Source organism: Pristiophorus japonicus, chromosome 8, assembly GCF_044704955.1.
Source record: "Pristiophorus japonicus isolate sPriJap1 chromosome 8, sPriJap1.hap1, whole genome shotgun sequence".
Lineage (NCBI taxonomy): Eukaryota > Metazoa > Chordata > Chondrichthyes > Pristiophoridae > Pristiophorus > Pristiophorus japonicus.
In genome coordinates this window covers 173,759,558-173,783,374 of record NC_091984.1, presented here as the reverse complement: position 1 = coordinate 173,783,374, position 23,817 = coordinate 173,759,558, and the positions used below count along the sequence as shown (strand labels likewise).

The 23,817-nt window shown below is 44.7% G+C and overlaps 1 protein-coding gene across 3 annotated transcripts in view; it reads left to right on the top strand.

Annotated features, from left to right (window-relative positions):
- The window catches only part of sfi1 (SFI1 centrin binding protein), a 209,556-nt gene that overhangs the window by 130,444 nt on the left and 55,295 nt on the right, over nt 1-23,817 (top strand). For all 3 annotated transcript variants that reach the window (XR_011594118.1, XM_070887562.1, XM_070887563.1), the window contains exons 23-24: nt 20,578-20,738; nt 22,553-22,627. Coding sequence is in view for 2 of the 3 variants with exons in the window: in XM_070887562.1 (XP_070743663.1) it covers nt 20,578-20,738; nt 22,553-22,627 (236 nt within the window). In the remaining variant the exon portion in view is untranslated. The remainder of the gene's footprint in view (nt 1-20,577; nt 20,739-22,552; nt 22,628-23,817) is intronic.

Here is a 23,817-nt window from a genome sequence, read left to right as displayed (position 1 = left end):
TTTAAATCGATCAGACTTTGGGTGCAGCTAGCAATTTAAAATTTGTACAGATAGCAGCTGATGCATGAGCTTCCTCTGTTGGAACCTGCACCATATCCCTTTGTTAATTAAGAATAATTTAGGAATAATTAATAATGAATAAGTAAAAGAATTTCTATAAAAAGACATTTAAACCGTTAAATGTGATGACTAACAGTCAAAATGTAATGAGTCTATTAAATTTTGGTATTTTTGTAAAATGAGTGATTTTGAAGACTTAAAAGAATGATCTCTTGGTCTCTGAAATATTTTTGCTGCAATTCGCAAGCAGTCTAATTAAATGTTAATACTTTGTAAAATATAAACTTAAGAAAAAAAATTACACGTTATTAATATGGAATTGAAGAACCGGTATGGTTTAGAAATTGAAGGGCCAGTTATTACAGAGAAATGACTGAATGTCACCCTATGTATCTTGCACACTGTCTTTCACTTTGTTTTGCAGCAATGAAAGCATCAGAAGTCCAAAAATAGTCAGTTTGTTCAGTAAATGGTTGAGTTGAGTGCAGGCTGTATTCTCCTCCTGCTCCCACTGCACTACAGCAGTGTTGACCAAAATAAATTGTTGACTAGCCACAAATGTGGCGATGACAACACTGTGTTAGCCACATAAACTAATTTTCAAAAGGTGTTTGACAAAGTACCACATAATAGAGTTGCTAGAAAAATTGATGCCCATGGGATTAAAGGAAGAGTGCCTGCGTGGATACAAAATTGGCTATGGGACAGAAAGCAAAGACTAGTGGTGAGCGATTGGTTATCAGACCGGAGGGAAGTATGCAGTTGTGTCCTCCAGCGGTTGTTGTTGGCAACACTGCCCTTTTTGATATATATTAGTAACTAGAACTTGGATATACAGGGCATCATTTCAAAGTTTGCAGCTGACACAAAACATGGAAATGTAGTAAACAATGAGGGGATAGTAAAAGACTTCAGGAGCACATAGGCAGACTGGTGAAATGGGCAGATGAAATGTAATGCAGAGAAATGTAAAGTGATACATTTTGGTAGGAAGAATGAAAAGAGGCAATATAAACTTAAATGGTACAATTTTATAAAGGGTGCAAGAACAGAGTCCTGGTGATGTACGTACATATGTCTTTGAAGTTGGCAGCACAAGTTGAGAAAGCTATTAGAAAGGCATAAGCGATCCTTGATTTTATTAATAATGAATAGAGTACAAAAGCAAGGAAGTTATGCTGAACCTTTGTAAAACACTGGTTAAGCCCTTGCTGGACTATTGTGGCCAAGTCTGGACACTGCAGGTTCGGAAGGAAGTCAAGGCCTTAGAGAGGGTATTGAAGGGATTTACTCAAATGGTACCAGGGATGAGGGACTTCAGTTATGTGGAGAAGCTGGGGTTGTTCTTCTTGGAGCAGAGAGGGATAAGGGCAGATTTGATAGATATGTTCAAAATCATGAATGGTTTTGATAGAGTAAATACGGAGAAACTGTTTCCAGTGGCAGAAGGGTCGGTAACCAGCGGACACAGATTTAAGGTCATTGGCAAAAGAACCAGAGACAACATGAGGGAAAAAAAAATTATATCAGTTATGATCTGGAATGCACTGCCTGAAGAGGTAGTGGTAACAGATTCATTAATAACTTTCAAAAAGGAATTGGATAAATTCTTGAAGGATTATGGGGAAAAATTAGGGGAGTGGGACTAATTAGGAGTAGGACAGAGTATAAATCAAGAAATAATAGAGGCTTGTAAAAAAGGAACGGCAATAATTATGGGTGATTTTAACCTTCATATTGATTGGATAAAGCAAATTGGCCAGGATAGCTTTGAGGAACAGTTCATCGAGTGTATTCAGGATAGTTTCCTAGGATAGTTTCCTTGAACAGTACATTGCGGAACCAACCAGGGAGCAGGCTTTTTTAGATCTGGTACTGTGTAATGAGACAGGATTAATAAACGATCTCCTAGTGAAGGATCCTCTAAGAATGAGTGACCATAACATGCTTGAATTTCAAATTCAGTTGGAGGGTGAGAACGTTGGATCTCAAAGCAGTGTCCTAAGCTTAAATAAAGGAGACTACAAAGGTAAAAAGGCAGAGTTGGCTAAAGTGGACGGTTGATGAGCAGTGGCAGACATTTGAGGAGATATTTCATAACTCTCAACAAAAATATATCCCAATGAGAAGGAAAGACTGTAAGAGAAAGGATAACCATCAATGGCTAACTAAGGAAATAAGGGAAGGTATCAAATTGAAAACAAGGGCATACAAAGTGGCCAAGACTAGTGGGATGCCAGAGGATTGGGAAACTTTTAAAAGCCAACAAAGAACGACTAAAAAAATAATGAGAGGGAAGATAGATTCTGAAAGTAAACTAGCACGGAATATAAAAACAGATAGTAAGAGTTTCTACAGGTATAGAAAAAGGAAAAGAGTGGCTAAAGTAAATGTTGGTCCTCTGGAGGATGAGACTGGGGAATTAATAATGGGAACAGGGAAATGGCAGAGACGTTGAACAACTGTTTTGTATCGGTCTTCACAGTAGGAGACACTAAAAACATCCCAATAGTGGATAATCAAGGGGCTATAGGGAGGGAGGAACTTGATACAATCGCTATCACTAAAGACGTAGTATTCAGTAAAATAATGGGACTCAAGGCAGACAAGTCCCCTGGACCCGATGGTTTACATCCTAGGGTTTAAAAAAGGGAGGCAGACAGAAAGCAGGAAACTATAGACCAGTTGGCCTAACATCTGACATTGGGAAAATGCTGGAGTCCATTATTAAGGAAGCAGTAGCAGGACATTTGGAAAAGCATAATTCAATCAAGCAGAGTCAACATGATTTTATGAAAGGGAAATCCTGTTTGACAAATTTGCTGGAGTTCTTTGAGGATGTAACGAGCAGAGTGGATAAGGTGAATGTGGTGTATTTGGATTTCCAGAAGGCATTCGATAAAGTGTCACATAAAAGGTTACTGCACAAGATACAAGTTCATGGGGTTGGGGGTAACGTATTAGCATGGATAGAGGATTGGCTAACTAACAGAAAACCGAGAGTCGGCATAAATGGGTCAGTTGGCAAACAGTAACTGGTGGGGTGCCGCAGGGATCGGTGCTGGGGCCTCAACTATTTACAATCTATATTAATGACTTGGATGAAGGAACCGAGTGTAATGTAACCAAGTTTGCTGATGATACAGTGATATGTGGGAAAGCAAATTGTGAGGAGGACACAAAAATCTGCAGAGATATATAGACAGGCTAAGTGAGTGGGCAAAAATTTGGCAGATGGAGTATAATGTGGGAAAATGTGAGGTTATTCACTTTGGCAGAAAAAATATAAAAGCAAATTATAATTTAAATGAGAAAAATTGCAGACTGCTGCAGTACAGAGGGACCTGGGGATCCTTGTGCATGAAACACACAGTTAGTATGCAGGTACAGCAAATAATCAGGAAGGCAAATGGAATGTTGGCCTTTATTGCAAGGGGGATAGAGTATAAAAGCAGAGAAGACCTGCTACAACTGTATTGGTGAGGCCACACCTAGAATACTGTGTACAGTTTTGGTCTCCGTATTTAAGGAAGGATATACTTGCATTGGAGGCTGTTCAGAGAAGGTTTACTAGGTTGATTCTGGAGATGAGGGGTTGACTTATGAGGGTAGGTTGGGTCTATACTCATTGGAGTTCAGAAGAATGAGAGCTGATCTTATCGAAACATATAAGATAATGACAGGGCTCGACAAGGTGTTTGCAGAGAGGATATTTCCACTCATAGGGGAAACTAAAACTAGGGGACATAGTTTCAGAATAAGGAGACCGCCCATTTAAAACTGAGATGAGAAGGAATTTCTTCTGAGGGTTGTAAATCATGGAATTCTCTGCCCCAGAGAGCTGTCGCGGCTGGGTCATTGAATATATTTAAGGTGGAGATAGACAGATTTCTGAGCGATAAAGGAGTAAAGGGTTATGGGGAGCGGGCAGGAAAGTGGAGCTGAGTTCATGATCACATCAGCCATCATCTTATTGAATGGTGGAATAGGCTCCAGGGGTCAAATGGCCTACTCCTGCTCCTATTTCTTATGTTCTTATGTAATTAGATAGCTCTTTCGAAGAACTGGCGCAGGCACGATGGGACGAATGGCCTTATTCTGTGCTGTATCATTCTATGTTTGTACTTCATATGTGTGTGTTTACTTGACAAACATTTACTATGCCGTAACCAAGGAAGAAAACCTCAACAAATAGAAAAGCACTCGTGCTCTGCTTTTCGTCTTACTGTTTTACTAACAAATAGCGGTTAAAGTTCATAAGCATACGCTGTGCGAGTATGAATACTGAGATCACGTGCAACGGCAGTGTCAATTATGCATTTTTTATTAATGAGTGGATGAGGAAACTACAAGAAATGAAACCAGCCTAAATATAAACTAAACAGGAAAGGAGACCATAGGAAAGAATAAAGTAAGGGAGGACATTAATGGCTAGGGAATAAATAGAGTTATAGAATAGGAGTGTAAAAAGATGGTTAACAATAAAGTGAGAGGAACTCCTATTAAAAATGCACATAGTGTCCGTAACAAAACAGGGGAACTGGAGGCAATAATACATTGCAAGTAACCAGACATAGGAATTACTGAGACATGTCTACAGAAAAATCAGGACTGGGAATTAAACATTGCAGGGTATAACGTATTAAGAAAAGATAGAGGGGGAAAATGGGGAGGTGGAGTGGCTGTACTTATTCAGGATAACATAATGGCAGTAGAAAAAAGTGACGCAGCTATCAGCAAGACAAAAATAGAATCCATGTGGATAGAGATAAAAGATTATAAAGGATCAATCACACTAATTGGAGTAGTCTACAGACTACCTAATAGTGGAAGGGAGGTGGAGGAAGAAGTTTGTAAACAAATTAGGGAAATTAGTAAAAAAAAAAATTGAATAATAATCAAGGGGGATTTCAACTACCCCGATATTAATTGGGCAGAAGTAGATGATAAAGGGGATAAGGGAATGGAGTTTCCGCAATGTGTACAGGACTCCTTTCTAACCCAACAAGGGAGGATTCACTATTGAATCTAGTAATGGGGAATGAACCAAAGCAGAATAAAGTAATAAAAGTAGTAAAAATAGGCAATAGTGACCATAATATAATGTGCCTTAAGATAATTGAGAAGTAGATAAGTATGACGAAAACCAGGGTGATAGATTGGAGAAACGCTGATTTTTGAGGGGCTGAGAATAGAACTTGGGAAAATCACATGGACAACAATGTTAGCAAATAATGATGTAGAATAGCAGTGGGAAATATTTTAAACGGTGTTCAACAGAGTTCAGGAAAAATATATTCTGCTTAAAAAAAACAAGAACAAGAACAAGCTAGACACTAATAAGACACCATGGATGAATGAAGACATTAGGGAAAACATTGAGGGTAAAGAAAGAGGCATACACTAAGTACATGGACAGCAGGGGAGAGCATGGCGAGAGAATACAAAGAAATTAGGAAAGAAGGCAAAAACATTTGAAAGTCAAAAGGAACTATGAAATTAAATTATCAAGGAACATAAAACAAAATCGTAAAATATTTTACAGGGGCACAAATTTAAACAAAGGAAAGTCGAGATTGGAATAGGGCCACTAAGGGATGGATAGGATAATATCACAGGCAGCAATAGAAATGGCAGAAATATTAAACTATTTACTTTGCATCAGCATTTACCAGGGAGACATAACAGGTGGACATGACATCGGATGATGAGATTAGAAATTAGGTAACTGCATTTAAAATAAAAGAGGAGAAATATTAAATAAACTAATCAAACTCTCCAAAGAGGATAAAACCCCTAGTCTGGATAGATACATTTGTGCATTTTAGAAGAATCTAGGGAAGAGATAGCAGAGGCATTACTATACATATTTAATAATTTGATAGAACAAGGTGTAGTGCCAGAGGCGGATAACTAACGTAATGCCTATAATAGAAGAAGGGAGATAGAACATGGGGGAATGATAGACCAGTCAGCTTAACATCGGTGGTGAAAAAATAATGGAACCCCTACTAAAGGAGAAAATAAAAGAACATTTAGAAACCAAAAATATAATAATGAATGGTCAGCATTGATTTTAAAAGGGAGATTCTTGCTTGACCAACCTCATTTGAATTTTTTGAAAAAGTAACAGAGTAGACAAGGGTAATGCAGTGGATGTAATTAATCTATATTTTTAAATGCCTTCGATAAGCTACCATATAATAGACAAATGGATAAGATCAGAGAATGCGGAGTCTGGGAACAAGTAGCAAAATGCATCAGATGTTCAGTATAAGGCCCATACACTCGCATGCTTCGGTGAAGGTGTTGACGAAGGTTTTGAGTTCGACCTCCGAGTGTGTGCAAACACAGGCGTCGTCTACATACTGTAATTCAATGACAGAGGATGGATGGCCTTGGATCTGTACTGGAGGCAATGGAGGTTGAACAATTTCTGTAGAGTAGCTCCACTCCAGCGGGGAGCTTATTGAGGGTGAGATGGAGCATTACAGCAAAAAAGATAGAGAAGAGCATTGGTGCGATGACACAGCCTTGCTTGACCCCGGTCCGCACGTGTATTGGGTCTGTGATGGAACCGTTGGTCAGGATCATGAAGCAGGCGGAGTATGGTGACGAACTTTTGAGGGCAGCCGGAGGACACTCCATAATCTCTCAAGGTTGACCATGTCGAAGATCTTTGTGAGGTCAAAAAAGGCCATGTACAGGGGTTGGTGCTGCTTCCTGTAAGACAATGGTTCTCTACCAACCTGACCCATCACACAGTACTGCCCCCCCGATTGTCAAGCTCTGTGACGAGGCCTTGGACAACGTGGACCATTTTCCATACCTCGAGAGTCTACTGTCAACGAGAGCAGACGTGGATGACGAAGTCCAACACCACCTTCAGTGTGGCAGTGCAACCTTCGGTCACCTGAGGAAGAGGATGTTTGAAGACCAGGACTTCAAACCCGGCACCAAGCTCATGATCTACAGAGCAGTGTTGATACCCACCTTCCTATATGCTTCAGAGACATGGACTATGTCCAGGCACCACAAAGCACTGGAGAAGTACCACCAACACTGCCTCCGCAAGATCCTGCAAATCCATTGGCAGTATAGGTGCACCAACGTCAGTGTTCTCACTCAGGCCAGCATCGAAGCATTGACCACGCTCGATCAACTCCGATGGATGGGCCACATCATCCCTATGCCCGATACTAGACTCCCAAAGAAAACGCTCTACTCAAGCTCTGACACGGCAAGCGAGTCCCAGATGGGCAGAGGAAATGCTTCAAGGACACCCTCAAAGCCTCCTTGGAAAAAGTGCAACATCCCCATCGACACCTGGGAAAATCCCTAGTCCAAGACTGCTCAAGAGAAGCATCCGGGAAGGCGCCGAACATCTCGAGTCTCTTCGCTGGAAGCACCACGGAAGCCAAGCGCAAATAGCGGAAGGAGTGCACAACAACCCAGGCATCCCACCCACCCGTCCCTTCAACCACCGTCTGCCCCACCTGTGACAGAGACTGTAGGTTCCGCATTGGACTTATCAGTCACATGAGAACTCATATTAGTGTGGAAGCAAGTCATCCTCGATTCCAAGGGACTGCCTAAGAAGAGAAGAAGCAGAATGCATAACTAGCTGGCTTCAAGACAGAAAGCAGAGTGTAGGGGTAAAAGGTAGCTATTCAAAGTGGCAGAAGGTGGGCAGTGGTGCTCCACAAGGATCAGTGCTGGCACCACTGTTGACAATTTATATTAACGATTTAGACTTTGGAATCAAAAACACAATTTCTAAATTTGAGAATTACACCATTTTCTGGAGGGGGGCGGTTGATAGTCAATACTGAGGAGGACTGCAACAAATTACAGGAGGACATTAATAAACTTGCAAAATGGGCATATAATTGGCAAATGAAATTCATACTGCGGAAACAATATTTCAGTGAGCAAGTGGATCTACGGAACAGGCTCCTTTGGGAGATGGGAGAAGCAGATAATGTTGAAAAATATATAGAAATGCAATTTAGATAAATTTATTTCAGGAAATAATATTTTGGGATACAGTATGAATAATTTGAAACATGAACCTATGGCAAGTGTAGCATGTTTGGGAAGAACAGGCGACTTTGGACCTAATTCCCAAAGCTTTCCACCACTGAAGGTTTCCTCGCCTCAAGTCTAGGTTTGTTAAAGACTAAGTGTTTGAGATTGATAACTATGATTAGTCAACAATCCATTACTGTATCGTGCGACTACCTAGATGGTATAAGGCGAACTAGTTGGACCGTGGTCTATTTTCGTCTCTCAATTCCTATTTTTTTTAAATGATTGCAACAATTTAGCTCCCACTACTCTTATCAGGGAGTCCATTCCATATGTTGATGACTCTGAGAGGAAGAATTGCTCAATATCAGGCTCAAAATAGTAAAAGGTAAATTTAGCACTCTGTCACCTTGTTCTCTCACAATTTACTTCAAAATAGTATTCTGGATTTACCTTTTCCATATGCTTGTGTTTCTCTATAAGATCACCTCATAACTCAGACTAGGGGTTGGCCTTGTGTCTTTTTTCTGCACTGCCTCTAGCTATTAGGGAAAACTTTATTTCTCAAAGAGTGCTCAATTGCCAAAGAGTAGTTGAGGTAAAAACATTAGGGATGTTGAAAATGCAGTTGGCCATTGCAATGAGAGAGTTAAGAGTACTAGAGGGACATGCTTCTATGGCCCTGCGGCCTTTTCTCTTCCTTGAGGATTTGAATGTTGTTGAAAAATGTTATGTACAATTGTATAGGCAGTGCCCCACCTGTGACAGGGACTGTGACTCTCGTATTGGACTGTTCAGCCACCTAAGGACTAATTTTAAGAGTGGAAACAAGTTTTCCTCGATTCCGAGGGACTGTCTATGATGATGATGAGGCAGTGTAATTAAATGTTGGACAAAAATATCTAAAATTATAATTTGTGTTTCTTAGCAACACTGGTGGACCGGTGGAGTATGTAGGTGGGAACTCTTGCTCCTTTTGTTGCAGTGATAGATTTGGTGCTAAGGGAGGAGATGAGCCTTGCTGGGGAGGTGTGTTGATGTGGCTGCTAATGAGCCAGTAGCCCAAGCTCATCCTACAGCCACGGTTGCCAATCATGGTTCCTGCATGGTAACACATGGTGATCAGGGGGTGCCCCGACTGCTCTCTCTTTGCCTCTGAGCTGTCTGCATGGTCTTCTGCATTTAGTGGCTGAGATGAATAATAAGCTCAACAGGAAGTGCATATAAGCCAAGATCCCTGAGATACACCAGGCGAGGGCATGTTTTACCTTGTCAAAATATTGGGCTCTAGGACCTGAAGCCTCAGCTGTGCCCTGCTTGTGGAGCTCTGGTGTGGGTGAGTGATGCTGTCCAATCGCGGTGGAGCTGGGTGTGGGTGAGTCTGGTGCGTCCAATAGCAGTGGATGTTGTAATTGGGGTTAGAGGCTCTTGTGGAACTGTGGGGGGAGGGGGAGACATTTTTGAAGCTATTGGTAATTGGGCTGCGCAAGCTTATGGGTACGTTTTTGTGAATTGCTATATTTATTAGATTATATTTTGTGATAAATTTCATTTATTGGGGATTGGATAGAAACCCGTTATGGCAGCTGCGTGGAATGTGTTTTTTTGAGTATCTGGTTGATCATTTGTTTTCTGGAGTGCGATATTTTTTGTGCAGTTAGATAATCACGAGAATTGACCAATCAGAAAGAAGAAAATGACATAGATAATGAATTAAAATTCCAGCATGGAAAATTGTGAAATTTAATTCAATAAAACAGAATAGGCGCAGGAGTAGGCCATTTGGCCTCTCGAGCCTGCTCTGCTATTCAGTGAGATCATGGTTGATCTTCTACCGCAACTCTACCTTCCCCGCACTATCCCCATATTCCTTGAGTCCCTTAGTATCCAAAAATCTATCAATCTCTGTCTTGAATATACTCAATGACTGAGCAGCCACAGCCCTCTTTGAGTGAAGAAATTTCTTCTCATCTCAGGCCTAAATGGTCAACCCCTTATTCTGAGACTGTGACCCCTGGTTCTAGACTCCCCAGCCAGGGAAAACATCCTCCCAGCATCTACCCTGTCAAGCAGCTAAAGAATTTTATAAGTTTCAATTAGACCAACTCTCATTCTTCTAAATTCTAGGAAATATAGGTCTAGTCTACTCAATCTCTCCTCGGAGGTCAATCCCCTCATCCCAGGAATCAGTCTAATGAACCTTTGTTGCACTCCCTCTAAGGCAAGTATATTGTTCCTTAGGTAAGGAGACCAGAACTGTACACAGTACTCCAGGTGTGGTCTCACCAAGACCCAATATAATTATAGTAAGACTTCTTTACTCTTTTAGAAACATAGAAACATAGAAAATAGGTACAGGAGTAGGCCATTCGGCCCTTCTAGCCTGCACCGCCATTCAATGAGTTCATGGCTGAACATGCAACTTCAGTACCCCATTCCTGCTTTCTCACCATACCCCTTGATTCCCCTAGTAGTAAGGACTTCATCTAACTCCTTTTTGAATATATTTAGTGAATTGGCCTCAACAACTTTCTGTGGTAGAGAATTCCACAGGTTCACCACTCTCTGGGTGAAGAAATTCCTCCTCATCTCGGTCCTAAATGGCTTCCCCCTTATCCTTAGACTGTGTCCCCTGGTTCTGGACTTCCCCAACATTGGGAACATTCTTCCTGCATCTAACCTGTCTAACCCCGTCAGAATTTTAAACGTTTCTATGAGGTCCCCTCTCATTCTTCTGAACTCCAGTGAATACAAGCCCAGTTGATCCAGTCTTTCTTGATAGGTCAGTCCCGCCATCCCGGGAATCAGTCTGGTGAACCTTCGCTGCACTCCCTCAATAGCAAGAAGGTCCTTCCTCAGGTTAGGAGACCAAAACTGTACACAATACTCCAGGTGTGGCCTCACCAAGGCCCTGTACAATTGTAGCAACACCTCCCTGCCCTTGTACTCAAATCCCCTCGCTATGAAGGCCAACATGCCATTTGCTTTCTTAACCGCCTGCTGTACCTGCATGCCAACCTTCAATGACTGATGTACCATGACACCCAGGTCTCTTTGCACCTGCCCTTTTCCTAATCTGTCACCATTCAGATAATAGTCTGTCTCTCTGTTTTTACCACCAAAGTGGATAACCTCACATTTATCCACATTATACTTCATCTGCCATGCATTTGCCCACTCACCTAACCTATCCAAGTCGCTCTGCAGCCTCATAGAATCCTCCTTGCAGCTCACACTGCCACCCAACTTAGTGTCATCCGCAAATTTGGAGATACTACATTTAATCCCCTTGTCTAAATCATTAATGTACAGTGTAAACAGCTGGGGCCCCAGCACAGAACCTTGCAGTACCCCACTAGTCACTGCCTGCCATTCTGAAAAGTCCCCATTTACTCCTACTCTTTGCTTCCTGTCTGACAACCAGTTCTCAATCCATGTCAGCACACTACCCCCAATCCCATGTGCTTTAACTTTGCACATTAATCTCTTGTGTGGGACCTTGTCGAAAGCCTTCTGAAAGTCCAAATATACCACATCAACTGGTTCTCCCTTGTCCACTCTACTGGAAACATCCTCAAAAAATTCCAGAAGATTTGTCAAGCATGATTTCCCTTTCACAAATCCATGCTGACTTGGACCTATCATATTACCTCTTTCCAAATGCACTGCGATGACATCCTTAATAATTGATTCCATCATTTTACCCACTACCGATGTCAGGCTGACCGGTCTGTAATTCCCTGTTTTCTCTCTCCCTCCTTTTTTAAAAAGTGGGGTTACATTGGCTACCCTCCACTCCATAGGAACTGATCCAGAGTCAATGGAATGTTGGAAAATGACACCAATCCTTTTGTAATAAACGCCAACATACCATTTGCTTTCCTAATTGCTTGCTCTACCTGCACGTTAACTTTGCATGATTCCTGTACAAGGACTCCCAAGTTCCTCTGAATATCCACATTTCCCAGTTTCTCCTCATTGAAGAAATATTTGTGGGCTGGTAGCAGAAAAATGACCATGAAAACTGCTGTATTACTGTAAAATCCCAACTACCTCACTATTATTCCTCAGGGAAAGGAAGCAGACAACCTCATACCAGTCTGACCTACATGTGACTCCTGTCCCACACTACATGATTGACTTCTAATGTCCTCTGAAGAGGCATAGTGAGCAGCTCGTTTGCCCATGACGAACCTCTTGACAGCTAGGGATGGGCAAAGAAAAACATTTTGTGAGGGAGAAGGAGTATGTTCAACAAATTTTTCAAGTCATAGAATCATAGAAACGTACAGCACAGAAGGAGGCCATTCGTCCCGTCGTATCTGTGCTGGCTCTTTGAAAGAGCTGTGGTGTTCTCTCCCACATTAACCACCCTTTTTGTGCATAACCCTCGAGTCCCTGTCCAACTCCCTTTTAAAAACATTTTTTTATGCAATAAGCTTCCAGCACCTTTTCAGGTCGAGTGTTCCAGCTCCCAACAACTCTGAGTGAAAAAATGTCTCCATGTCCCCTTTAGATCTTTTTGCAATGATTTTGAATTTATGATCCACTCGCTAGAGGGAATAATTTTTCCCCTTTCTATCAAAACCTGTCATCATCTTGAATACCTCTATTAGGTCATTTCTTAACCTCCTCTGTTCCAAGGACAAGAGTCCTAAATTTTCCAACCTCGCCTCATAACTGATGTCCCTTATCCCTGGTAACATCCTGGTAAACCTCCTCTGTACCCTTTCTAAGGCCGTTGAAGTATGGTGTCCAGAATTGTCCACAATACTACAGCTGAGGCCTAACTAGTGATTTATCAAGTTCCAGCATGATCTCTCTGATTTTATATTCTATTCTGTTTACAAACACAAGTAACCCATATGATTTTTAACCACCCTTTCAACTTGTCCTGCCACCTTTAAGGATTTGTGTATATGAATACAAAGGTCTCTCTGTTCATCTAAACTTCAAAATTGTGCACTTCTCCACATTGAACTCCATCTGCCATGCTTCTGCCCCTTTCACCATTCTGTCTATGACCTGAAGCTTATAACTGTCCTCATCACTGTCTACTTTACCAAGTTTTGTATCGGCTACAAACTAATGCTGTTCCCTTCACCCGAGTCTATGTCGCCATTAAGAATTGAAAAGAGGAATGAATCCAAAACCTTTGACGAACACTACTGCAAACCACCTCCCAGTCTGAAAAGTATCCTTCCAACCCCACCCTTTGCTTCCGGTCACTGAGCCAATTTTGTATCCCCACTTACCTCTTAATTCCATAGATTTCCATCTTCTTAATAAGCCTCCTGTGTGGAACTTCCCCGCCACCAATATTAGGCTATCTGACCGATCGTTTACTGGTTTATCCTTCTCCCCTTTCTTGAATAGTGGTCATCATCATAATCATAGGCAGTCCCTCGAAACGAGGATGACTTGCTTCCACGCCAAAAAAGGATGAGTTCACAGGTGTTTCTACGAAGGACCCGAGCTACATCCTGAAGGGTGGAAGATGCCTGTGCGAGGATTTTTTTAACGTGTGGTGACCGTTGCACACCAGCCACACGGGCTTGACAGAGCTAGGTCTTGGTTCAGTGACAAGGATTACCCAAGACGACTTGAGACCAGCTCTGCTGCACGGACCTAGTGCGCACACATATCGTAGTGTGGGCTGGCCCGTGCTGCCCCTGGCCCTGAACTCACGCCTCTCCTGGGCCCCAATCACATCCCTCTACTGTCTCTCGCCGCTCCTTCGCCCCGATCTTGCCGCTCCTGCCGCACCTGCCCACACTCCAATCACCGATCTGGATCTTGATGACATCACTCTTCGCTGCCGTCACCCTCCTGCACCAGCCTGTGCTGCTCCCTGGAGTAGTGTGCCTCCACGCTGCTCTCCGAGGCCTCTACGCCGCTTCTTTTATGGCCCCGGCCTGCTGCTGGAGGCACCGACCTGCATGAGAACACCAGCGGCAGGTCGGGGCCATAAAAGGAGCAGCGTGGAGGCCTCCGGGAGCAGTGTGAATAGTGGTATATCATTAGCAAACCTCTAGTACCAGGCACTACTCCTGTATCCAATGAGGATTGAAAGATTGTGACCAATGCCTCTGCTATTTTTACCTCTGCTTCTTTCAGCAACCTAGGATACATTCCATCTGGAGCAGGTGACTTAGCAGCTTTTGGAAATGCAAATATTTTTAGTATGTCTTTATCTATTACTATCCTGTCTATAACTTCCCTCTCCTCTTTTAATGTAGGACGCGCTTATTTGTGCTGCAAAAATGGTCGCCATGCTCCACCCTTTGTCTATGATTGGTCCCCTTGGAGAATAATCCACATGCTGAAGTTTCACAGGAATGTGTAACTGGAACCGCCCATCCCAAGGTCAAAAAAAACTGACTTTGCAATTTGTAACTCGATCCACTTTGACTTCCTGAAGCGACAGAAGTTAGAGCTCCCCAGAAGACAGCAAGGGCCAGTCAAAGTGCCTTACCCCAGCGCAAGGGCATCTCTCCAACTCCCCCCAACCTCACCACAGATGGGGCATTGTGTGCGGATTGTTAACTGGTTTATTGGGTATGAAGTAAATAGTGACAGTGTCGTGACTTCTGGATACCATCCACTCCAACATGTCCCTTGCAGGGGGTTGGAAGAACGTGATCCTTCTTCCCTGAGTTCCCTCTCTGCCCTCTGATTTCCCCCCCACCCCTCGTCTCTTCTCTATCCCCCCATCCCCCCCGGTTTCTGTCCCTCTCTCTTTCCCCCTCCCCCGTCTCTGTCTCTCTCACTCTGCCCCCCCCCCCCCCCCCCCCACCAATGTCTCTGTCTCTCTCTCTCCCCCCTCCTCCATGTCTCTCTCCTCCCCTCCCCCTGTGTCTCTCCCACCCCACCTGTATCTCTCCTTCCGCCCCCTCCCCGTATTTCTCTCCCCCCCGTCTCTCTTCTCTCTCTTCCCCCCCACCCCCCCGTGTCTCTCTCTTCCCCCCACACCCCGTGTCTCTCTCCCTGCTCCCCGTGGTCGCTCTCTCTCCCCGTTCCCCGTGGTCGCTCTCTCTCCCCGCTCCCCGTGGTCGCTCTCTCTCCCCAAGCCCCCCCCCCTTCTCTCTCTCTCTCTCTCTCTCTCCCAGCCTCTCTCTCTCTCTCTCTCTCTCTCTCCCAGCCTCTCTCTCTCTCTCTCTCTCTCTCTCTCTCTCTCTCCCAGCCTCTCTCTCTCTCTCTCTCTCTCTCTCTCCCAGCCTCTCTCTCTCTCCCAGCCTCTCTCTCTCTCTCTCTCTCCCAGCCTCTCTCTCTCTCTCCCTCTCTCTCTCTCTCTCTCTCTCTCTCCCCCAGCCTCTCTCTCTCTCTCTCTCCCCAGCCTCTCTTTCCCTCTCTCCCAGCCTCTCTCTCTCTCTCTCTCTCTCTCTCTCCCAGCCTCTCTCTCTCTCTCTCTCCCAGCCTCTCTCTCTCTCTCTCTCTCCCAGCCTCTCTCTCTCTCTCTCCCAGCCTCCCTCTCTCTCTCTCCCCCAGCCTCTCTCCCAGCCTCTCTCTTTCTCTGTCCCAGCCTCTCTCTCTCCCCCAGCCTCTCTCCCAGCCTCTCTCTTTCTCTGTCCCAGCCTCTCTCTCTCTCCCAGCCTCTCTCTCTCTCTCTCTCTCCCCCAGCCTCTCTCTCTCTCTCCCAGCCTCTCTCTCTCCTCTCTCTCTCTCTCTCTCTCTCTCTCTCTCTCTCCCCCAGCCTCTCTCTCCCAGCCTCTCTCTCTCTCTCTCTCCCTGCCTCTCTCTTTCTCCCAGCCTCTCTCTCTCTCTCCCAGCCTCTCTCTCTCTCTCTCTCCCCCAGCCCCCCCTCTCTCTCTCTCTCTCTCGCAGCCTCTCTCTCTCCCAGCCTCTCTCTCTCTCTCTCTCTCCCAGCCTCTCTCTCTCTCTCTCTCTCTCTCCCAGCCTCTCTCTCTCCCAGCCTCTCTCTCTCTCTCTCTCTCCCAGCCTCTCTCTCTCTCTCTCTCTCTCTCCCAGCCTCTCTCTCTCTCTCTCTCCCTCTCTCTCTCTCTCTCTCTCTCTCTCCCCAGCCTCTCTTTCCCTCTCTCCCAGCCTCTCTCTCTCTCTCTCTCTCTCTCTCTCCCAGCCTCTCTCTCTCTCTCTCTCTCTCTCTCTCTCCCAGCCTCCCTCTCTCTCTCTCTCTCCCAGCCTCTCTCTCTCTCTCCCAGCCTCCCTCTCTCTCTCTCCCCCAGCCTCTCTCCCAGCCTCTCTCTCTTTCTCTGTCCCAGCCTCTCTCTCTCTCCCAGCCTCTCTCTCTCTCTCTCTCTCTCTATCTCTCCCCCAGCCTCTCTCTCTCTCCCAGCCTCTCTCTCTCTCTCTCTCTCTCTCTCTCCCCCAGCCTCTCTCTCCCAGCCTCTCTCTCTCTCTCTCCCAGCCTCTCTCTCTCTCTCTCTCTCTCTCTCCCCCCCCAGCCTCTCTCTCCCAGCCTCTCTCTCTCTCCCAGCCTCTCTCTCTCTCTCCCAGCCTCTCTCTCTCTCACCCAGCCCCTCTCTCTCTCTCTCTCCCAGCCTCTCTCTCTCTCTCTCTCTCCCCCAGCCCCTCTCTCTCTCTCCCAGCCTCTCTCTCTCTCTCTCCCAGCCTCTCTCTCTCTCTCCCCCAGCCCCCCCTCTCTCTCTCTCTCTCTCGCAGCCTCTCTCTCTCCCAGCCTCTCTCTCTCTCTCTCTCTCCCAGCCTCTCTCTCTCTCTCTCTCTCTCTCTCCCAGCCTCTCTCTCTCTCTCACAGCCTCTCTCTCTCTCTCTCTCTCCCCCCCAGCCTCTCTCTCCCAGCCTCTCTCTCTCTCCCAGCCTCTCTCTCTCTCTCCCAGCCTCTCTCTCTCTCTCCCAGCCCCTCTCTCTCTCTCTCTCCCAGCCTCTCTCTCTCTCTCTCTCCCCCAGCCCCTCTCTCTCCCAGCCTCTCTCTCTCTCTCCCCCAGCCCCCTCTCTCTCTCTCTCTCTCTCTCTCTTGCAGCCTCTCTCTCTCCCAGCCTCTCTCTCTCTCTCCCCTAGTCTCTCTCTCTCTATCCCACTCTCTCTCTTTCTCTCTCTCTATCCCAGTCTCTCTCTTTCTTTCTCTCTCCCCCCAGTCTCTCTCTCTCCCACCCCCCCACTGCAGCGCACTCGCAAACAAAGCCGCAAACTAACTGGCCCCTCGGCCGCCAGCTGGCCGGGGCCTCAGCGGAGTCTCGGGGCTCAGGTCATGCTTCTCGGCACCATGTGGAGGGAATGATTCAGGGCTGGGACTGGGGGGGGGGGGCGGAGCTTGACAGACGCGACATGGGCTTGATAGACGCATGTCTGTCAAAACAAGTGCAGTACAAATAGTTGGTGTTTAATGTAACCTTCACACCATCTGCTTCCTTTGGGAAGACAGATGCAAACTACCCATTTAATACTTTTGCCATATCCTTTGCCTCCACATGAAGATTTCACTTTGAGTCCTTAATAGGCCCTCTCTTTCCCTAGATAACCGCTTACACTTTAGATGTTCATTAAATGTTTTTAGGTTCAATTTAATGCTAATCTTTTCTCGTAACCACTTTGTCTCCTGCATTCATTTCTCAATTTCCCCCTGTACTTCCCATAATCATTTTGGTTATTAACTTAAACTTGTTCCTGACATATACTTAGTTTACGCCTGAACTATCTCTTCCTGAATGTCCTCCATTGCTCCATTACTGGTTTACCCTGCAATCACCTTTTCCAGTCTACGAGTTCTGGGTCCTTTCTTAAATCACTGAAATTAGCTCTTTCCCAGGTGGGCATTTTTACCTTCAAAATATTTTGGTCTCTGTCCATAATTACTTTAAACCTAATGATGTTGTGGTCACTGTTAGCTAGATGATCTCCCACTGTAACACACTCCACTTCCCTACTTCATTTCCCAGAACCAAATTCAACACTGCTTCCTTCCTTGTTGGATTGAAGACAAATTGATGGAGAAAGTTCTCCTTTGCACATTTTAGAAATTCTTCTCCTTCCCTACCTGTAGCACTATGCTTTTCCCAGCCTATATTAGGGTAATTAAAGTCTCCAAATATTCTAGTTGCACTCCTTTGTAAGTTGCTAACAAATTTGCTCATCTATCTCCTCCTCACTGTTTGGAGCGCCATTAAAAAAAAAACGCGGATACGATGGGCCGGAATGGCCTCCTTCTGCACTGTAAATTTCTATGTTTCTATGTTTTTCCTAACAATGTAACATCTCCCCCTCTGTTCCTCAACTCAAGCCAAATAGATTCAGTGCTAGAATCATCCAGTATATACTTTCTATTTAGAATTGTAACATCATCCTTTATCAATACTGCCGTGCCCCCCACCCCCCTCCCCACTCTTTCTTTCTCTCTCATTCCTGAATACTTGCCAACCAGGAATATAAAGAACTCACTCTTGGCCTTGTTTGAACTATGTCTCTGTTAATGCAATCGCATCATAATCCCATGTAGCAATTTGGCCTGCAGCTCACCAACTTGTAGGGCCCAAGTTTCCACATGATTTGCGCTTGATTTTTAGGAGCAAAAGGTGGAAAACGGACTATCTTAGAAATCGCAATTCTCCACATTTTCTTTTCTGCAGTTCTAGTCAGGTAGAACAGTTTTCTTCAAAAGGGGGCGTGTCCGGCCACTGACGCCTGATTTCAAAGTTTCCACAGTGAAAACGTACTCCAAACTAAAGTAGAATGGAGCAAGTGAAGATTTTTGTAGAACTGAAAAAACCTGTTCTACACATTAAAAAATCAGGCGCAGGTTACAAATTAGGCGTCCAGAACGAGGGGCGGGGGAAGGGAACTCATTAAATTCTACAATAAATCCTTATTTATACTTCTACAAATATTATACAAATAAATCCAACCTGAATAAACATTTATAAGCAAAGAAAAGATTAAATAAACCATCTTCCTACCTGTGTGAAAGTGCTTCAGCCAGGGATAATTCTGCAGCCGTTCGTTGCCGCTGAGCGGGAGGGGGGGGAGGAGGAGGAGAAAGCCATTTGTTGCCGCTGAGCGGGAGGTGGGGGGGGGGGGAAGGAAACAGCTGTTCGTTCCCGGGCCGGGGGGCGGGGGGGGGGAGAGGAGACAGTGAGATGGTTGCAAGAAGCCTCAGTGATGATGGCAATGTGCTTTTATTAAAAAATGTTCAAAAATTAAACAGCTACAAAGAACTACAAAAATGGCCGAGTGCCAATGTTTTTTTCACACTGCGCGTGTGCGAACGCTCCAACGCACACACGCAGCGTTGCCGGCAGGAAAAAAACTAATTTAAATAGTACCCGCCCCCTCCCACTTACAAAATCGGCGCTGCGCCAGGCAGACAAGAAGCTGCAGAACGCTCCAGAATCGTGATTTTTTTTTTTAGGCGCCGTTTTAGGCGCGAAAAACGGGCGCCCAGCTCGGAGGGGCGCCCGTTTTTTTTCGTGTGGAAACTTGGGCCCATTAGTTCTACAACAAACATTGACGTACATACAATTTAACAGCTCCTTTGTCACTTTTGCTACTTTCCGCAACGTGGATCCTAATTTCTAATTTTACTGATGTTTATAGCTCTCTGTCCTCTCATCTCCTTTCTGCTATTTTCTTGTTCTGGTTCTCCTCCCCATACCAAATCAGTTTAAACCTGTCATGTATGTAACCATCACACAACTGTAACCTTCATGTAACTAACCTTCATGCAACCACTGCACACTGTACATATATCTTGGAAATGCACACCTTGACCACAGGGGGTGAACTTGTGGGAGACACTCCTCACCTGGGCATTCAGGTATTTAAAGGGAGGTCCCACGCAGGGTCATCACTTCTTGGTCCTGGGAATAAAGGTTAAGGTCATGCAGTGACTGTGTCTGCAGTACATGCCTCATGTGATTTTGTAGCAAGGTGCAGGGACACCACAAAACCCATCAATAATTTTTTCGCTACTTCATTAATTTGTTCCATTACGATCTTGGTGAGTGTTGTCAGGTTTGGGGTCTCCCGTAGTTATTTGCAATGGGACATTAACAGGTCATGGCGTGAATGTATCTGACTCGACCCTCGACCGTCGACCGTCGACCGAGTAACAAAATGGCGGGAAATGCCGACAATCTTAGAGAACTTGGTTCTTTCAGGACAACTCCCTCCAAGGCATTGACCTGGAACAAACACACTGGTGCGCCCTAAATCGAGTGAGAGCTGGGAGTGGCAGAAACTGATGATAAGTGAAAGCTGAGAAACCACCTCCGAGATCCTAGACAAACACTTGAACGCTGCCTGATGCAGTGCCCCCTGTCAGCACCCTACACTCCCGAGGTACTACTCAAAATAAATGGCAGCAGCAGCTCCTGGCTGCGGTTTTGGAGTGGCAAGCTATGCTGTTGATTGATTTGTTTCCCATGCTACATTAGAGAACTGGGTGAAATCTTAAGAACAATTTGTTCATTAGAACTTGAGCAGTGTAAGTTGCGATCTTTATCCCCCTCATCTTCATGAATGATCTCTTGGGTTGTACCTGTTGAGCAGAGATGACAGTTTTATCTTTGTCTACCCCAGTTCAGCTGCAGCATGTGTTTTCGCACTGGAAGCAGCTGAGTAGAACTTCGGTAACCCAACGAGACAAAATGGAGACTGCTGCTCAACACCACGGACAGCAGATTGTGACAAAGTGCCTGTTGTCGTGGAAACAGCATCATGCTGATTGTTTAAGGGCAGTGGTAAGTACCAAAATATTGTGGTTGGTCGGGTACAACAGACACAAGTCTAGTTACAGGGAAGGAAAGTGGTCATAATTTGGGATTCAAAATTCCACTTCAGGGGAGGTTAGTTGAAACTTTCTTTTTCCCATTGGGACTATTTTTTTCTGGGTTATTTTCTAATTTCTTTCTTTGTCCGACTGGCCTGTCCCCTCCTCACTGAAAGCCTGTTGTTGTTACGCTGCCAATGCTCCCCTGTAACTGAATGTCAGTGGCCACTTGGGCATACCATATTCTTCACTGCATAAGCTACAAACCTCTTTGGAATATTTTTAGCAAAGGAATATAGATGCTTCAAATTAAAAGTAGCCTCATTCAAAATTGTCTGGAACAGCCTTATTGTTACAAGTTACTTGTTTTCTGTGTCGGCGAACCTTTTTCCTGTTTTAATAAGAATGTACCATATTTATCAGAAATCTGAGCATTGCTTTTTTTATTTCAAATTTTCTCTCTGAAGAGGATGACCCATCCTTTGGTATGGTTTAAGAGACACAAGCAGTTGCTGTCTCCGACTGTGAGCCTGGGAGATGTGTTTGACAGATGTGTTTGAGGTGGGGGCATCTTCATAAATTGAGTTTTGGCCTCAGTTGATGTCCATGCTGGGCTCAGTGGGGGAAAGTCTCTCCCCAAAGCCCAGGGACTCTGAAGGCAAATTGCGTTTCTGCCTGCCTGATCCATGATGATTCTGCTGGGTTACTCCACCCCAAGTGCTGTGGCTCAGCTACAGAGCTGCACAATTCATGCCCGTGAGGAGCCTGCCGATCGGATTATCTTGTGTGGCCAGCTGCGGGGTGCTGATTGGTAAGCACTGTTGTCAAATCTAAATCTGAAATCAGTCATCAGTATATTGTGGCTAATAATAGTAACAGCCTCCCTGTAGTCTTAACTGGTGCAGTCAGTGCATACTCTGAGCAGTCACATTAATAATGTAACCATTTGTCCTTATTCACAGCAGCATAGTAATTAAATCATCAATGTTTCTTGCAAAAGAATTTTAACCTCAGCTCCTGACACTTTCACAATTCCTGTAACTGTCAACACATCATCCTATAATTCATTATAGGGGAAAAAAAACCATGGAAAAGATTTCCCCCTTCCCTCCTTAGTAAGGTATCTTTCCATGGATGCAGGTAGCTCTCTGACGCTTCGCCCTAGTGGCCCATGTGTAAGTGCCGGCAAATTATTTGTGCCCCTAAGCTAGGGATGGAAAAAAAATCATTCAAGGTAGCTGCTTTTGATCACCATCGAGAAACAATGTGTTTGTAGAAAGAACTTGCATTTATCTCACACCTTTCACGTCGCAAAGTGCTGCATAGCCGATGAATTACTTCTGAAATGTAGGCACTGGTGCTATGTAGGCTAATTCAGCCAGTTTGCATGTACAGAAGTTCCAAAACAGCAATGCGATAAATAACCAGCTAATCTGTTTGTGGTGCTGTTGGATGAGTGACACATGTTGGCCAGGACACCGAGAGAAAATGCCTTGCTCTTCTTTGAATATTGGCATGGGACCTGGGTTTGCTGGGAAGCGCACCTGTATGGGTTTCAGGTGAGGATGGGATTGGGAATGGTTGTGATTTCCTCGGTAGTCGAATAATTTGCTGGCACAATGTGGGTTTACACATGGAAGAGTGGCCACTAGGGCGAAGCGTCAGAGAGCGACCTGCAGCCATGGAACTGTACCTTACTAAGGAGAGAAGGGAGGAATCGTTACCATGTTTTCATTGTATTATAAAAGACACCAGTTCAAACATTTGCTTTTGATTGTGTTCCAGCTGTTACAGCGACAGGGAGAGTGGTTTCGAGCACAGCGACTTTGTCGACGCTACTTCACAGACTGGAAAGTAAAAGTAAGAAATAAATTGACTAATACACCTGTACAGATTTCACATATCCATTATATTTGTTCTGAGTTTAATTTGGGCAGTATTCTCCAATACAGTAACACTCTGATAGGCTCCAAAACTTCAGATAATCCTGAGTTTTGTCTCCATCCATATCTCTATTCTGTCTACATTTAACTGCTACGGTGGGGGCTTCCTGACCACAGATTCTCCAGAACTACAGTCGATTCTGCCCCATGTCGACTGTTAGAAGGATTGGTTCATGGGTATAACAAGGTGCTGCTGCTATTTCTTTTTATGAAGCAGCCCTTCGCGATTCAGTGTGAACAGAAACATTCATCAGCCATGGTTCCTTCTCCTGATCTAGGCTTGGATCTTCAGTTATGACCATCATGAAAGAAAAAAATTGGACTTGGCAGTAATACTCCTTCTGCCCCCTTGGTTGAATAGCTTGCCAATACTTGTCAAGGCATGCACAAGAAGATTGGACATTTGGGTGAGGTACCAGAAGAGTCACTGCCCTTAGAAAATTGCCTCCCTGGAGCAGTTGGGGTGCTGGTGACCATGGTTTTGGTTGCTGCCTTCTCCCTCCTGTTTCCCTTTTCTCTCCTCCACTCGCAGGGACAGATGTTTTCACAGGGAAAGTAGTTAGAACGCAGTAGAATAGAGATTGCAGTGGATTCACATGTGTAGTTATAGCTTTCTCGCACAGTAAGCCTGTTCATACAGAATCTAAAGGAACGGCAATAATCATGGCTGATTTTAACTTTCATATTGATTGGACAAATCAAATTTGCCAGGGTCGCCTTGAGGAAGAGTTCAGAGCGTATCTGGGATAGTTTCCTTGAACAGTACATTGCGGAACCAACCAGGGAGCAGGCTATCTTAGATCTGGTACTGTGTAATGAGACAGGATTAATAAATGATCTCCTAGTAAAGGATCCTCTAGGAATGTGTGACCATAACATGGTTGAATTTCAAATTCAGTTGGAGGGTGAGAAAGTTGGATCTCAACCCAGTGTCCTAAGCTTAAATAAAGGAGACTACAATGGTATGAGGGCAGAGTTAGCTAAAGTGGACTGGGAAAATAGATTAAAGAATGGACAGTTGATGAACAGTGGCAGACATTTAAGGAGATATTTCCTAACTCGCAACAAAAATATATCCCAATGAGAAGGAGAGCGTAAGAGAAGGGA